The 16,697-nt window shown below is 41.0% G+C and overlaps 1 protein-coding gene across 7 annotated transcripts in view; it reads right to left on the bottom strand.

Annotated features, from left to right (window-relative positions):
- Dclk1 (doublecortin like kinase 1) overlaps positions 1 to 16,697 on the bottom strand; it is a 297,316-nt gene that overhangs the window by 65,684 nt on the left and 214,935 nt on the right. For 3 of the 7 annotated variants that reach the window (XM_036190697.1, XM_036190696.1, XM_036190695.1), the window contains exon 6: positions 8,371 to 8,465. In XM_036190697.1, coding sequence (XP_036046590.1) covers positions 8,371 to 8,465 — 95 coding nt within the window. Of the gene's footprint in view, positions 1 to 193; positions 4,828 to 8,370; positions 8,466 to 9,344; positions 9,672 to 16,697 lie in introns of those variants that run through there. The other 4 variants (XM_036190702.1, XM_036190700.1, XM_036190699.1 and 1 more) reach the window with 4 other exon arrangements.

The raw sequence follows: 16,697 nt of genomic DNA, 5'->3' as shown, positions 1-16,697 counted from the left end.
GTTTCCCATCAGATAATCTTACTTTGTTTTTCCTGTCAGTATTTTATACTTCACGTGTGCTACTCTGTAGCCTGTCTAGCATCACCTGCTGTTACTACTCAGCACAAGAAGGCCGTGTCCAAGGCGATGAAGGCAACCCTTGCCCCATGCACTTCAATTCTAGCATCTAAACAAAGAAACTCACTGAACAACGTAGGCAATTTTTCCTGTTTATTACATGGTTTGGCTAAGTTGCTAAATGTCACAAAGTTAAGTTCAGGAAAGGGTAACATGGTCACACGTGAAACACAAGGTACAGCATTTTACAGCGCAAAGGTGTGAAAACTTTCCAAACTGGGTAGTTCAATAAAACATTTCATTAGTTCTCATCATCTCTACAAAATTCTGCAGGCTGCCTTGAATGGTGGATTTCCCAATATATGGCTCTTAAACCATTTTAATACATTTTTTTTTTTTTTTGCAAAGAAGAGACTATACATCCAAGCAACTCCAACTGCAAATGGTATGCAACCTTTATTTAAAAAAATCCAACTTTATAACATTCATAGTGTTTCAAAGAGTCCTCAGGAAAAGAATGGGAACCAAGTTCCTGGCCGTGAGTTAAAATGCCTCAAAACCACATCACAGTGAAATTAACTCCCATATTCTTTGCCTATTAACCTTTGAATATCTATTAATCTGGCTTCAAAAACATTGTGTGGCCATACCTAATACAAACACCAAGTGTTTCATGCTTCACTTACACCACCTCAGAGTTTATCCATCACCTTTTATTACAATAAAATACATTTTAAAGACACCATCTGTCATGCACCCTTAAAATTATAGTGAGGGCCTCTGATTTTCCAGTTTTCCTACATGCGTTACGGGCACAAAATGACAAATATTTTCAGCTGACAGTTTAATATGCTGTATCAGGTAATTGTTATAATGCTAACGTATTTCTGATTTCCATACTATTCCTCTGTGGGCTTGCCCAACCAACACTGCTGTCGCTAACATGCATGATTAGAGGCGCTGGCGAGGCTAAAGCAAATAGGCACAAATGAGCAAATGTACGCAGACGGTAAACTTCAGTCAATAAGCATTTTCAAGTGTGTATACACTCATGTAGACATATAGACACACAACAGCAAGTATCTTCAAAATATTTCAAAAGTTTATAAGCATGAGAAGAACACATAGGATGGCCTTACATGTTACCTGGCTTTGTAACTAAATTGCAACTCTATTTTGACTCTTCCTGTTTTTGTTTCAGCATAACACTCAACTATCCACAAGCCTAGAAATCAGTCTGTTTAGTGAACATTGATGGATAATCACTGTGGTCCTCAATATACACACAACAGGAAAATGCCATTGCATTCAATCAATTTAGTGACTGGACATCAAGATTTACAATAGAAACACCAATAAGCATTTCTATTTCACAATCAATGTAAGATTGGATTTGCTTGGATTGCACTTTTTGGTTTGTCTGGATTTCAATGAATCTAGGATAAATCAGTACATGTAAATACTTGGAGCTGTTTCATCATGCTAATTTAACAAACTGATTTTGAGCTTAATTATGTACCAACTGATATTCATGTCCCAACTGTATGACATAAAGGTTTACACACAATTCTACAGGAGCCAGTAACTTATAAGGCCACACCACAAACACCATCCTTTGTTCTTCGTGTTCTATGTACATACACAGATATTTACGTAGGCACACCCACATATACACCAAGTCCTGCAAATGCACACAAACACCTACACACCTGTATAGATATATGGCCACCATAGAAACAACTCAGTAATTCAACAGTGAAAATATATAGATTTATCTTTTAGGGCTATTTTTATACATTTTCACTCACATTTCTTTCAAAAATGAGGCTTGTAGACTTCAGTGTTTTTAAATAGGCAGGATACACTGTACGTGAGAGCAGAGGCCTTGCTGCCTAGCAGAGGCCTCCCAGGCGGGGCGCCGGAGCTGCTCAGATGTTTGCAGAACATGGAATCTGATTCTGAAGTGTTAGGGTGACCTCATATGTGCATGCAGGTGTGTGTACAGATGGGTGGGCCTCACACTTCTACTTCAGAAACCGACGACACGACAGACCCACTGCTGGAATGAGGGGTCAAGACAAGGACTACTTCACATAGCTTCCAAGTTCACACTGCACACCATGTTTTGTGGATCACTAGGTTTTGAGCTTCTAAAATGTTGAAAGCAGGGACCTCTTTGTAACATCTTTCTCTCTAGCTATATCTAAAAAAAAAAACTGTAAACACAAATGCAAAGCCCAAAAAGGTCAACACAGCACAGTCTATGTTCAGAGGTTTATCAGCAGGAGAAACGCTTGTGACTTCTGTTGGATGGCAACCTCTCCTGCTCAGAAGGGCGTTCTTAAAGTTCAGTGACTAATGATGTATAAAGAAGTCTAAAAGTAACCATGTCTTTAAGTGACTGTAAATTACCCAATGGGTTCCACCAATGTACTGGTTTGCTGCTTGGATATTTAAAAGTTCTGCTTTAGTATAATAGAATTATTTCCTGCATAGAAAGAGATCTCAGCGTATGCTATTTCAATCTTGGAGGGACTTTAGTTTCAAAAAGTAAATGAGATATATGGCCCTTGAACAATCCTTTAATAAAAGTCATATGTTCAAAGATGAAATGCTATGGAATAGCGTCTCTCTGGAACTGCTTGAATGGAAAGTTGGCCACAATACCTACTGGCAATTAGTCCAAGTCCACTCTCTTTATGCTGTGTCTAAACAAAGCCATGGGCTTTATAGCAATTGGCAATACCTGCTGCTTACACAGAACAAACAGCATTTTTGGGACTCTCTAAGCAGTAGCTGTCCATAAGACTGGCAGCACAGGGGAGCTGAAATTACTGGAGTTTATATTTTTGTTCTGGACCATCTGACCCACTGCTTTCTTTGCATTTTTGACAGGTTAGTCAAATACATACTAATCTTTTATGGACTCAACTATATTAAATAATGTATTTTACAAAGACATAACACTACCACAGACAGCATAGGCATCCTCACAGATGTTTACTGTCTCAGCTAAGACAAGGCAGACCTTTGATCTCAGCAGGAGCCTCTGTTCATGTCTATTGGAAACAGTTTTAAAAACTGAAGTCTGGAACAGGTATGATTATTTTTCTGTCCTTTCAAGATGGAGGGATCAGTCTGCAGTTCTCATATAACGCGCCAGAGAAGTGTCCTCCTCTCTAACAGACAGAATAATGAGACACTAATTATTACTCGGCTAAATTTTCAAATGCTGGTAGGTTTCCTGGACGTTTTATTTTTCTTCTTCAGTCGGAATATTTTATTCACTTGTCAAGTGAGATTGTAACATAGGTAACTATAAGCCAGATGGGAAAATTTGCCAGTTGAACAGTCTATTGAGGGAAATAAATCAATAACATTTGAAACTGTATGACAAGGGAATTCCTCTCCATCTTGAATCAGGCATTTTCAAATTGTTTTAAAGAAAATTTTGAAAGAAATTTCAAGTAAAAGGCTCCAAATGGCACCATACATTTTAAATCTGTTACCCTACTGAGATATGTCAAGCCTGGAGAATATAAAAATCCATGCTTTGTTAAGTTTTAAAGTGTTAGTGTTTGAGCTAATAAAAAAGAAATGGTCACGGGATATGCTCTAAATACAAGACACCATACACATTGATTTCTAACATCCAGATCTAAAAATAATTGTTTTATGTTTAAGCAAAGCTGACTTACACTTTTGAAAATAGAGAACTAGAAGAGAGGAATTAGTAGGTTAACGCTGAACAGTAGGTTATAATCATAGACGCACTTGGTTGACACAAAAGGAGTTTTGCATATGAAAATTTCCCAAACAAGATCAGAATGGCGCTGTGGGTATCTGGGGGCCTAATGTACATAAAAGCACCATTTAAAAGAATTTCAATTCTCAAACTGAGTTTATTCTTTGAAACAAAGTACAAGTCCAATTTTTTTTTTTTTTAGGTCAAAAATTTTACGCATTTGAAAAAATACATATACATACTGTTGCTGTTGTAGGGAAGCGTTGTATAATTAATAATAATGCCAAGTTCTTCATGTTTCCATGTAGCTGAAACTATTTTTATAAAAGATAATATTGAAAAATAAAATCCATGTGTCAACAAAAACAGAGGACATTCTTACTGTGAGATGTCTGTCTCCTACAGGAGCCCTTACTCCTTTTCAGACATTCACTCAGAAAAATTGTGAAGAATGTTTGCATGATCTTTCAATAAACTAACCAAAAGGCCATAGGATTTTTTTAAAAAAGAGTGTACCTTTTAGAAAAATCATGTCTGCTACTGTTATTTGAATTTGCTTTATATTAAGTACAGACAAATTGTTATCTATATGTCTATGATGATTAAAAAGAAAACTCATTTATAGAAATGACGACTCTTTAATGTTGGATGGTTAGGGTGGTTCTTGTACTCAACATTGGATTCATATATGAAGTGAATTTACCTGGAACCAGACCTTAGTCATAAAATCCTCAGCGATGGATCAAATATTGTATTCAAACTCTCCTCGGTTACATCAAATAGAGGAGACACTTAAAAAATATTCCTTCAAAGAAGAAGATCATGAGTAGAAAATATTGGCATACTTGCTTCTGTAGGACTGAATTTTTATGCAAAACTCTTTTGTGTATTTTGCTGTTAGACGCTTGTTTAGGAAATGGGAAACAGTGATCCCATCACAAACCATACATATCGCTCCACTGTGTCTTTTACACTGAGTCTCCTACTGAGTCCAAATCATCCGACGAGAGGGGGCGGTACAGGTCCTGTAAGATGAAGGGTGGGACAGATTCGTTTACTCATCTTTCTCGGGTTCCTGGCTGCTCTCTGAGGAGCAACTTGGAAAGGGATGGGTCCTTGGCTTCTAACATCATTAGACTACTCAATCAACTTTGAACAAAAGAGAAGATAACACAGGCAGAGTGATGATTTCATTTCAGTGGTACAAACCATGTTTCTTTCTGAGCTATCAGGGGCTTCTGCCTTCCCCGTGTCCAGCTGAGTTATGGCCCCTGCTGCCAGCCAAGACCACCTGTGCTATTCTGTGTCTAGGCAATTCTTCTGTGGACATTTTCTTCCCATTCCAGGTAGAAGAATATGCTTACCTCACAAAATAATTTATCAGACGCAGCAGCTGGCATTCAGGATATTCTGGGATGTAGCTCCAGTGTGTCGTTGCACACAGTGTAAACCCAACACGCACTGCCCTTTCATAGTTTTATGTTTGGGTAACTGGAAGAATTCTCACTTATCCCCATCTACATCCCATTCTAACTCTCCTTCTAGTTCCCAACCCCTTCTCCACCTCTTCCTGTCTTCTTCCTGCCTCTGTCTGCTACTACATCCCAGTGTCAGTAGCCAAGCAACCAACTCAGCAAGAGTGTCTACAGTTGGCTTTTTTCCACTTTTGTGCCACCCACTCCCACAGCATCTGATGGACCAGTTAATCTACAAAAGTCAGGGATGTGGGAGTGCAATGGGGAAGCTTCATTCAACCGACACGACACAACACATTTTTTTTTCTTGATGTCTTAAGAAAAGGGACCAAAAAATATTCCTGGATGGGGAGAGAGCCTCACAAATAGACTTCTGAGGTCAGGCAGATGCCGCTAGATGGCCACTTAACTAACTGTGCTTTGTGTAAATAGGAAAGGTCCTTGGTCCATTGTCTCCAGTGTATTTATAAAATCTGACATGCAAACTAGTCTCTCATATGACTATTCTAAAATGTCAAAAAGAAGTAATTTAGAAACATGACCTTAAAGGGAAGGAAAACAGCTTATTAAACCATAGTTAACATAAGTAAAATACATATTTTTTTACTTGTAAAAATATCAGTTATATATCTTAATATTCCTTTTGCTTCTGATCCTGTATTTTAAGGTGTGTGTGCATGTGTGTGAGTGGGTGTATACATGTGTGAGTGTGTGTGTATGTGTGTGTGTGTGTATCTGTCTGCTGTCTGGATGGATGGCTTTGCCCACTCATTTTCTGGGTATGTTACTAGGCAACACAGAAAGAAAAAAATGGAAGTGGCTACTGTTTTCTAATTCGCAATCAAAGGAATTAGTTTACTCTTTGAAGTGTCTTTTTCTAGCACGTACCATCCCTCACTCATTTCAGTATTTCCTGCACAGAAGTATAGCCAACCGTTTGAAAAGAATATTAACCAAATTTGAAACAGGAACAGTTTTTAGGGACATTCTGGTCCCGTTTTGACAGGGAGGGGTTATTCAATGCAGTTGTCTACACAAAAAGATGAAAGGTCCTCTCACCAAAGCAGCTGGAAATGTCTCCATGGTACATAGGTGGAGGGTGTTCATAAATTCAAAGGCTTGAAAACAGAACCATCTTTGAATCCATGTAGCCAAATTCAAAAGCCTAGAAACTAAACCATCTTTGAATGCACTGGGTATCCCGCTTACAACATGTGTTTAATAAATGTTTTCAGATGGTGATAAACTCTCTGTTCCCCTAAAAGTAAATGAGAAAAATTTGGCTTCCTTAGTGATAGCACTATCCCGGTGTTTTAAATGGCAAGATGAAAAAAAAAAAATCTGTCAGAGAGTCACACCTGTTAATTATTTCTGAAGCACCGCAAAGTGCTAATTACGTAAGTCAATGTGGCTACCGAGCTGGATGAAATCTTTCTGCCTCAGTGGAATGAAAAATGCCACTGAAGCTGAGAAGAAAAGGATGCAAATTCTGACCTCGGTCCAGTAAAGGACAACTGAGCAAAAATTCTCACTCCCAAGAAACACCTAGGGAGAGAAGCTGGCAAGCATTCCAAATCATCCTGACTCAAGTCTCAACGACTAAACCTGAGACAGATCAATAAAGAATGAGACCTGAGTTCAATGGATCCAAAAATAGTCTGGTTTCTGTGCCAGGTGTGTTCTCTAAAGCACATGTACTGTTCAAGAGAGGATGCTCCTGAGACATTCTCTATGCCAGGTCTCTGCCTGTTCCTAAGGAGTGGAACCTTGCAGGCTAGTGTTTGTGAGTACAGAATAGCCACCGTGGCTCTTCTCTCACCTAAGGATAATCTTTTAAGATAGCGAATGAATGTGGCCAATTCTATATTAAGTTTATTAATGATTCCTGAAATCACTCAGGATGGATGACAGATTTCTCTAATAAAAAAAATGATCCCATAATTGAATAGAGAAGCAGATACAAAAAAATCACAGGCTTGAACTGACTAAACAAGCTCCATTCAGTGCCAGGAGAATCAGCAGAGAGAGGTATTTGGGGCAAGAGGTTCAAAGTGATGACAGACTGGCTGATTTCTTTTTGGCCCCCAGTGAAAAAAGGCTGATGGGTTTGGGCAGCCTAAAGATCTAACTTGTGTAGAAAACTCTAAAGAGAGGGACTTCCATATTTGATGAGCTTAAATTCATCAAATTTACAAGTGTCATTTAAATGCATAATAAGAGAAATTAAACTAAAAAATTCTGATGTTTAAAAGTCTCAGAGATATCTGTTTGCTGAACTATTTCAGTGGGCACTACCATACAAACCACCTAAGGATATATATGTCCCCCATCTCTTTCCTGAAATCGGGACCCTGAAAGGTCATCTACTTTTTCCAGTATGCCCTTCCCCTTTTCCCTTTCCCAGTTTGTCATATCCTCTGGCCTCAGTATGACTGGAATGGATGAGCAGTATAGGGAGTGAGTGAGGGGAATTTGAGTAGTTTCTCCATTCCAGAAGGTCACCCCCTTGCTTAGCCTGGAGAAGTTAACACTATATCCAATAATTTTTACACGTTTGTCTCTGAGCTCAGTTAATTTCTCTGTTATTACACCAGGGGCCAAAAATAAATACAAGAAAATGTGCTCAGTGTGGGTCCATTCACAAAACTGCTATCGATGTTCCTATGGTCCATTGCAGGTTCTCCAGCTGCTCTGGACCACCCTGCATGCTGTTGAGAAATGCCCTACTAGGATGTGGCCTCCATGGGCTTTTCCTTTGCCTCAAGAGGCTGGTGACTAATGGCGGTATCTAATGACACTAATTGCAACTAAGGACACTTGCATACATAATAAAGTAGGTGCATTATGAGCAAACAAGAGGGTATTTAAAACTGAAGCAGCAACTGTACATTCTACTCACAATTAAGACTGGCCAAGAAATTGGAAGACCTGGATTCTAGCTGACCCATAGCAATGGCGAGTGAACCACAACTGGTTACCCATGCCCCGGCTTGGTCATTCCCTCCAGAAAAGCAGCTCTTTTTGCTGGCACACATGCCACTCTGCATTGACACCCAGACAGATCTTAAACAAGTGGCTTTCTCATGTCCTTACCCTCTGCTTCCTCAGGCTTCCTGGGCTGGTGGGTGATGGACTTGGTGACTTGCCCGAACGTGGAGTGGAGAGCTGACTACCAGGGGTTCCATTAACTGGAAACAAAAGGAATCACACACAGAGAAAAACAGCACATTAAAGAACTTTCGTGACAAATTCATCTTCTCAGGGAAATAAGCAGTCAGAGAAGGGACATCAGCTAAAAATTAGACCCATTATCTGATTCATGAGGAAAAGCCTTAGGGAATACCCATCCTCAGACATTCACTGTTCTGTTAATCTTGTGTTTAATATAATAGCAGGTTATGTAATTTAAAAAAAAAAAGTACTTTGCACAATTTTCCAGTGATGGCTTTATTTGAACCAAGAGAGATTTTCATGAGTATGTTCAAGGCTTTGAGACATCTTTTGGTGTGTGTCTTTAGTTTAGTTACCCAGTGGGAGAAAATGTTGAAACAGCTCACAGGTGTTATTCCCACAGACTTGAAAAAAAAAATAGACTATGTGTTTTTGTAATTTAATCACTTACTTTTACACATTCCTATATTCATCTATGTCCTGTCTAACCCCATTTCCCCCCAACCCCCCAGCCAGATTCTGATGAGTCTGCCCCAAACAGGACAAAATAATTGCCCACAGATGCTGAGAACCCCCCACAGTTTGTCTTTGTTGCTATTGAATTGATAAAAAGCTGCCAACAGGTTCCAAACTCTGGAATTCTACCCAACACTCAAGTCGTGGAAAACACTGTCAGTAAGCTGAGATGAAGCCACAGAACCAGGCAATTCTTTTCTCTAACTAGCACCACCTCTGAGAACACATACCCCCCGAAGACATGATTTTATAAAGATATTAGAGGCTGCCACTCTTAACTTGGCAACCTCGCAGATGCACAAGGAGGGAAGAATCAGGCAGGAGAAACAGACATTCTGGAGGGTGCCCTAGGGGGAGAACCGTCAGTGCATTCCACTTACCTTCTATGAGTTCTAACATGGACACAGTCTTAGTGTTTGACCTGACAATAGCCAGAGCCCGAGCCTCCTCTCAGCACCAAGCCCCGCACCCGCAGCCAAGGGAAGCAGTTGAATTAGCTAGGGACAGCTAAGGCTGCTCCCGGAGCAGGCTGAATGAGATGCAGGATTCATCAGCAGATGCCTTTTCCTGCGTAAGGCTGACGTCTTCCCAGCGGCAGTGGGAGGTGCGGGTTCTGTCTTAGGCTACATCAAAGGTGTCAATTAAGCCTCATGCCAACGCGTTGCCACCGCAACCCCCACCAGACACACACTAACTCCTCACTCCGGAAGTCCCAGCTGGCTCAGTCCTTTGCACTGAATCATGAGGAAGTAAAGTGCCTCTGGGGGCAGGCAACTCAGTGACTCATACAAGAATCAAAATGACAATAACTCGTCGAGAGCCGGCAAGTTCCAGGTGATAAGGAAACACAAAAGTCTGTGTGTTTGTGATTCCCCCACTCCCCGGTCCCCAGACACCGAGTTCTCATAAAAACTTAATGGGCCAGGGGAGGGGAAAGCTCCTTGTGCCTTTTCTCATCTGCTCTGAAGATCTTTAAAATGCCACATACTGCACTAATTGGTAGTTCTTCTTTTGAAATGTATTGAGTACTATTCTTTTTTTTTTTTTTTTTTTTTTTGAGCTGAGGATCGAACCCAGGGCCTTGCGCTTGCTAGGCAAGCGCTCTACCACTGAGCTAAATCCCCAACCCGACTATTCTTAAAAATCTTTTGTTTGGGGGGGGGGGGTAGTTTATGGATGTTGGTTTGTTTGGTTTTTTTTTTTTTTCATAGCACAACAGCAAGCTGTGAGTGTTTTAATTTGCTTGCACGCTACCAGCTGTCTTTATTCAGTGAGTTCCATGGTTATGGCTTACTGTACTGGACTTCCCAGACAGTGATCTCTAAGGGAAGAGCTAGGGAACAGACCAAGATTTCCAATGTAGTAGATGCAGAATCCACACTTACCCAGGGAGGAGATGCCGCCCCTGGTGGTTGACTGGAGGGCACCCTTTATTAAATTAGCATTCCAATTGCCCACTTTGACTCTGCTTTACAGCTAAGTCATACTTAAAGGCTACACCCACTGATGGGGGAGAGGGGAAGGGGAAGGGAGGGGGACCAATAAGGAATCTTTTTACTTTAGGGACTCTGGTTCATTGTTTAGGGTGCTAGGGATGGAACTGGGTGGGGGGCACACATACCAGTGGGCATTCTCTGAGCAAACCCACACAAGAAATTTCTGTTCAGCAAGGGCAGATGCTGTAGGCAGCGTAGTTTACTGTAGACTTACATTCTATACACCAGTCAATGCATCTGAACCTTTAAACTATATCATCTCATTTACCTCACGATGATTTTATGACGTAGGCAGTGTTATTTTCCCTGCTTTACAGATGAGGGCATTGAGTCATAGACAATGAGCAGTTTGAAAGCTGAAGACTGCGATGTGAACTGCACAATCCACAACCTCCATGCCTCCCTCACCTTCCCTCCCTGCACCAGACTTTCAGGGAAGTCAGAGAACCAATCATTACAGTGAGGTGATGCTTTGAGAGGGGAAGCTTGAGATGCTGTTATTGGAATTCCTGACTAATGGGGTCAAGGTCAGCCTGCAGCCTGTGGAGAAGGCAGTAGGAAAGGAGCTGACCACATAAGATGAGGAGACGTGTGTCAGAGATAGGCTTGGTGAGGTGTAGGCAGCTTATCTTACTGTAGACTTATGTTCCATACTCCAGTCAATGCATCTGAACCTTTAAAATATATCATCTCATTTGACTCATGATGATTTTATGACATGGGCAGTATTAATTTCCCCCATCTTACATATGAGGGATGCTACTAGCCGCAGAAATATGAGGTAGGAATTCAGCTGACTACGGCAAAGCTGGAAGACTCAGGGATTTTTCCAGAGGAAGCCAAGGCTCAAGGAGTACTGGTGTTATTTGGCTTTTGGATATATCAGCTGTCTCCTGCTATGAATTTCATGTGTGCTATTATAGCTTCCCCAATTGATTCTTCTTCCTAAGAACTGACATTGTGAATTGATCATTCTTTGGACATGGTTTTTCCCAATACAGTTAAGATATTTGGATAAAAATCACACAGGCAAGACTTCCTTCTTCCAGGTTTTTTGTTTCTCTTTTTCAGCATTAGAATCAGATATCTCCTTTAGCATCCATGGTCAAGGCCAGTTCTGGAATAAGCATTTTATCTGAGATACCTCTCAAATATCCAAGGACTAACAGCAGACAGAATAAACATTCCAGACCATGTGCTAGTCTCCTGAATTAAGGTAAATATTCATACAGAGACACCACATAGACCAGGCAGACATTAGGTACATAAGTTTGTTTCTTGTGCAAATTAAGCTCAGATCTTCCTTTCTTACATAGCCTTAGTGGTAGGTATCTCTAGACTTTCCTTTTGACATTTAACTCAGAATGAGAGGGCATTCTGCATACCATGTACATCAAAGCTGTTACACATGCTGCTTAGCTACCCCCACCCTGCCAGATAATGATGCAGTTGAGTTTTACGGAGACAGTTATGGCTTCTAAAGAGAAATAGGCAGTTATATTTTACTCATAACTTATACTAACATTGTAGGCTCCTAACATTTACCTAACCACTTCTAGGAATGTAGTTGGAGCACATAAATGCACTTTTTCTGATATATTAACCGATTTTAGCTCTTAGTTGACTCCGCCTCCTTTAACCACTCCCCTTTTGGGTTGTAAAAGAAAGCCTGACAGTCATTGTCTGAGGTAAACTCTTTTCTGCCTTTATGACCCTGTAAGAATGCAAACCTAGGATGAGGAAAGGGCTGAGATAGGAACAAAGACGGAAAGAACTTAGAAGAAGGAGAGGGCAGGAGAGGAAGGGACAGAGAGGAGCTAAGTATGAGAACAGGACTGAAGCTGGGTAGAGAGATTCTGACTTAGAAGAATAAAGTACATAGACTAAAGAGCTCAGTGTACTTAGATTCATTCGAGAATGCCTCAGATTAATTCTCACCGCTAGCAGTGTCTCTTCTGGAACTCTGGGAAAAAGGCTGTTAGAGACCAGACCCCAGTAGTCTTTAATAGAGGGAAATGAGTCCTAGACAATGAGCTGAGTTGGAGAGGGAGCAGCTTTGTGAAGGAAGGTGAAGGAATGAGTAGGGACTGCAAAGTACGCCGGGTACTGAAATGCATGGTAAGGAGTTTGGTTGGTATTCAAAGGACAATGAGAAGCTATTGCATGATTTTAAGGGGAGCCAAGGGTCCCAATTTACACTTTATGAACAGTCTCAAGAGCTCTTACTCTGCCAAGAATGGGTTAGAGGGGAACAATGCTGGACATAAGGCTGTCCCTTACAACAACGTCAAAGCAGGGCCAGCAAGATGGCTCAGCAGGTAAAGGCATTTGCCACCAAGTCTGAGGACCTGAATTCAATCCACCTTTTCCTTCAACATTTCAGTCAGAAGATCCTACATTTTCTTACTAATTGGAACCATAAATTCAGGGTCTCATTTCAACCAATCAGAACACGCAGTACATTGCTAAAAACTCTTATCTGTAGGAAGTTTATTATCGAATATGAAAGTTCCTTAAACATCCTAGATTTTGGAAACAGTTGACTAATTCATTGCTTCTTCTAAAAGGCCTTAGGTACTGTTTGCACTAACGAAGAGACTTTATTTATAGGTTTAAAGGATTTTTTTCTCTTTTCAATTGGTTCCTAAAGCTCTCAGACACCATGTACCATGTGAATATTTTTTACCAGTGAAGCTGGTAATCACATTAGACAACTCTCAAAGCAAGACTGGTTGAGAGGTAAATGGCTTCTTCTTTTTCCTGAGTAAATATTTTACTATGTCCCTGATGTCACCAGATACAGTGTTTAAAGGAAGGAAGCAGGGAGTAGAACAGTTAGGAAAGTGGATCCTAGAGGGAGAAATGGGTAAGTGTAGAATGATAGGGAGAATCCAAAGGGAGAGCTATGTAACACTAAGGAAGTGTGTAAAGTCATATGGAGACCTATTTTATAAGCTAACTAAAATGTAATTTTAAAAAGCTTAAACAAAAAGGGCATGGCAGGAGCTAATGCTCTTTCCAGAAGCTATAGGTTATTAAACAAAAATTCTAGTGTTGATATGGAGTCTTTCCCAGGAGCTGTTGCTTAAGGAAGTGCCACTGGTACCCTAAATAATACAGCCTATTGCCATTGACCTGGTTGCCCACCGGAACTTGATGGTAAAACCCTGTTGCTGATCTCACATGCTATGGATGCTGAATATAGGTATACCAAGCTGGATCTGACCTGGAAGCTTCCTTACTGGTAGCAAGCTGGGCTGGTTTGAATGTGAATGGCCTCCATAGGCCCACATATTTGAACTTTTGGTTCCCATTAAGGATGAAGAGGTGTGGCTTTGTTGGAGGAGGTGATTGGTCTTTGAGGTTTCAGAAGCCTATCGCAGCAGGCCCAATCTCCCCACCTCTGCCTCCATCTTGCTAATAGCATGTACATTTTCAACTACTGCTCCAGTGCCATGTTTGTCTACCATACCTGCCACCATGCTTCCTGCCCTAATGGTCATGTACGAACCCTCTGAAAATGTAAGCAAGCCCCCAATTAAATGCTTTCTTCTATGATGTTGGTCATAACATCTCATCACAGCAACAGAAGGTAACTATGACATTGGCTTTCATGGCACTGGAAGGTGCTATGCAGGCTGCTCACCTGTGAACCCTTTGAGCTACAATAAGATCAGGCCTGGCACGGTGTGCCTATTGTGTGATCATGGCATGAATACCATAGTAGATAACCTACTACTTTTAATGGGATTAGAGGCTGTACCTCAGGAAGGAACTCTTGCCTGGTACCATGAACCAAGTCAAGAGCTGATGGCCAGGGAAACTGTAGGCCATGGGGTGGAACCCACTACCATCGTTTTGCTAAACAGACACATGATGGAATTGTAGTCTAAGTGGTCATACTTATTATCCATAGACTGGCAATGCTTTCAGCCTTCCTCAGAGAAACTTCTTATTGCAGTTAATGCAGGGACTCATAGCTGGTTATAATAGCAAGCCCCAGGAACATCCTGGAGGAGGAGACAGAAAGAATGGAAGAGATGGAGGGGGGAGTGCCAAAGGGGCACCTTTTGGACACAACATGGACGTGGTACCCACAAACTCACTGCAGCTGTTGTTATTCACACAAGACCTGCATAAGATTATGCCCGTCAACATTTCATCATGGAAAAGGGAAGGTCTTATGAGGTCCCAGCCCTCCTGAGGGACGACTGACTTTAATGGTTACTAGGGGAGAGGGTATCACTTTCTTCAGTTACGTGGTCATGGATAAGTTTTCCATGCTCCAGGAAAGAGCCCCCCCCTCCGCCCGCTCCCACTCATGCAAGCAGCTCTAATTAACATAACAGCCAGATATAGATAGATATAAAAGCAGGATGGGAACTTGCTGGGGAGAAGAAGGGCTTTAGCAGGGAGGGAGGGGGATGATAGAGAGTAATGGACTGAGAATGAGTAAAGTCCATCATGTACATATATGAAACTGTCAAAGAATATTTAAGCAAATAAATAAAATTTTGGAAAATTAGGTATGGTGGTAGAAGCCTATAAACTTAGCAGTCATGAAATAGATGCAGGAGGATAGTATTTGAATCAGCCTGGGATACACAGTAAAATCAAGGAAACCCTGGGTCGTACGAGAAGACCCAGGAGAGCAGAAGGGCATGAGGGTGTTCAGCTAGAATCACTACACACTAGAGTTTGCACATCATCAGGAATTACAATGAGAATATGGGGAGGAGAAACCCAACACTCCTGCAGAGTGATGGGCATGGCTGAGGAGTCCATACAGGAGGCAACAGAGGGAGTCTATTTGTCTCCAGGAGAAGCAGGAGGCAGGGGGTTGAACACACTCGCATGACTTTAAAACACAAAGGTCTCATGAAGTAACCTCAGTGGTCAGGTGATTCTGCCCTAAGTCAGTTCTTTGGGCCAGAATCAGAGTGCACATGGGCTTTCGATCTGTCTTTTCCTTTTCTGGAAACCCAGACCTAAATGCTGCTGTAAAAGGTGGACATGAAGGAAGGACAGAAGGAGAATGTATAAACCACCGTGGGTGCTCTGCGGTGTAAGAGATGTTAAAAGAAACTACATAGCAAACCCACTCCATAGGTACTATCACCTCAGTGGGAATCCTCCACCCCGGTTTGCTGGAATAACTAAGCTTAGGCAGGGACAAACAGCTGCCATGGTTTCTTAGGTTTTATGCACACTTGAAGATGTCTATGATGCAAAAGGCAAAGTACCTATAGCTCCCTTTGGCCCTCAGGACTTTCCTCAAAAAAATTTTTTTTCTTTACAAAGTATTTGCATCTAAAATTTTTGTCTTACCTTCAAACAAAAAGTCAATCAGAAAGTTTTATCAACATCTTACTAGAGTACAAAAATATGTATATTATAAAAAACTAGAAAAATGTTTAGTAATGACAATATAGTACTTACAATTTCATGAATTATAATGAAAAAATTAAATTATTACTATTACTTCAGTAGGATCTTGCCAAGTAGCTCAGGCTGGACTGGAATGTGATCTTTGTGTTCTCGGCCTGATGAGGACTAAGATTATAGTATGAGCCACCAGTGGCTTTAGAATAGAATTTTCTAAGTAAAAATCAATGTCCAAGTGATATCTTTAATAGTTATTACTCGATTTACCCGTCAGACTGTGTATGTAAGTTTCAAGCTGTTTGCTGTGATGAAAAGTTCTGATATGTCCTTTACTTCCCTTTAATTTTTAGTTGCCACATGGGCACAGATGGCATGGACTCCACTTGCCATCTCCCTGTCATCTTCTACCACGAAAGTCATTTAGCTCTGGCATTGAAAAGAAAGTGGAGGCAAATGCATGCGTATCTGTAGCTCCCCAGGTTGGCTGCCCAAGTGAGGCTCTAGCTCCTGCCTTAGACTGCCCCTGACTTTCTGGGCACCGAGCTTAATTGCCCAGAACCTCTTTCTCAGCCCTGTGTCCATGGCTTGCCACATTATCAGGGTGAAGTAGGAAAGAAGAATAAGAAATCATAATTGACTCAGGAAAAACAAGGATGGCGCTGTAATGGTGTTAGAATTAGAATTTAGGTTAGAATTAGAATTTAGAATTAAATTTTAGGTTAGAATTAGAATTTAGAATTAGAATTAGAATTCAGGCTAGGATTAGAATTTAGGGTAGACCTAGAATTAGAATTTCCCAATTCTAACTTCATAGGTGAGATAGAGCTTTGATGACTACAGAAAGACCATCTA

Source organism: Onychomys torridus, chromosome 6 (genome assembly GCF_903995425.1).
Source record: "Onychomys torridus chromosome 6, mOncTor1.1, whole genome shotgun sequence".
In the NCBI taxonomy this organism is placed as follows: domain Eukaryota; kingdom Metazoa; phylum Chordata; class Mammalia; order Rodentia; family Cricetidae; genus Onychomys; species Onychomys torridus.
Note: the sequence above shows the minus strand (reverse complement) of the source record. Positions and strands in the feature narration are given on the sequence as shown.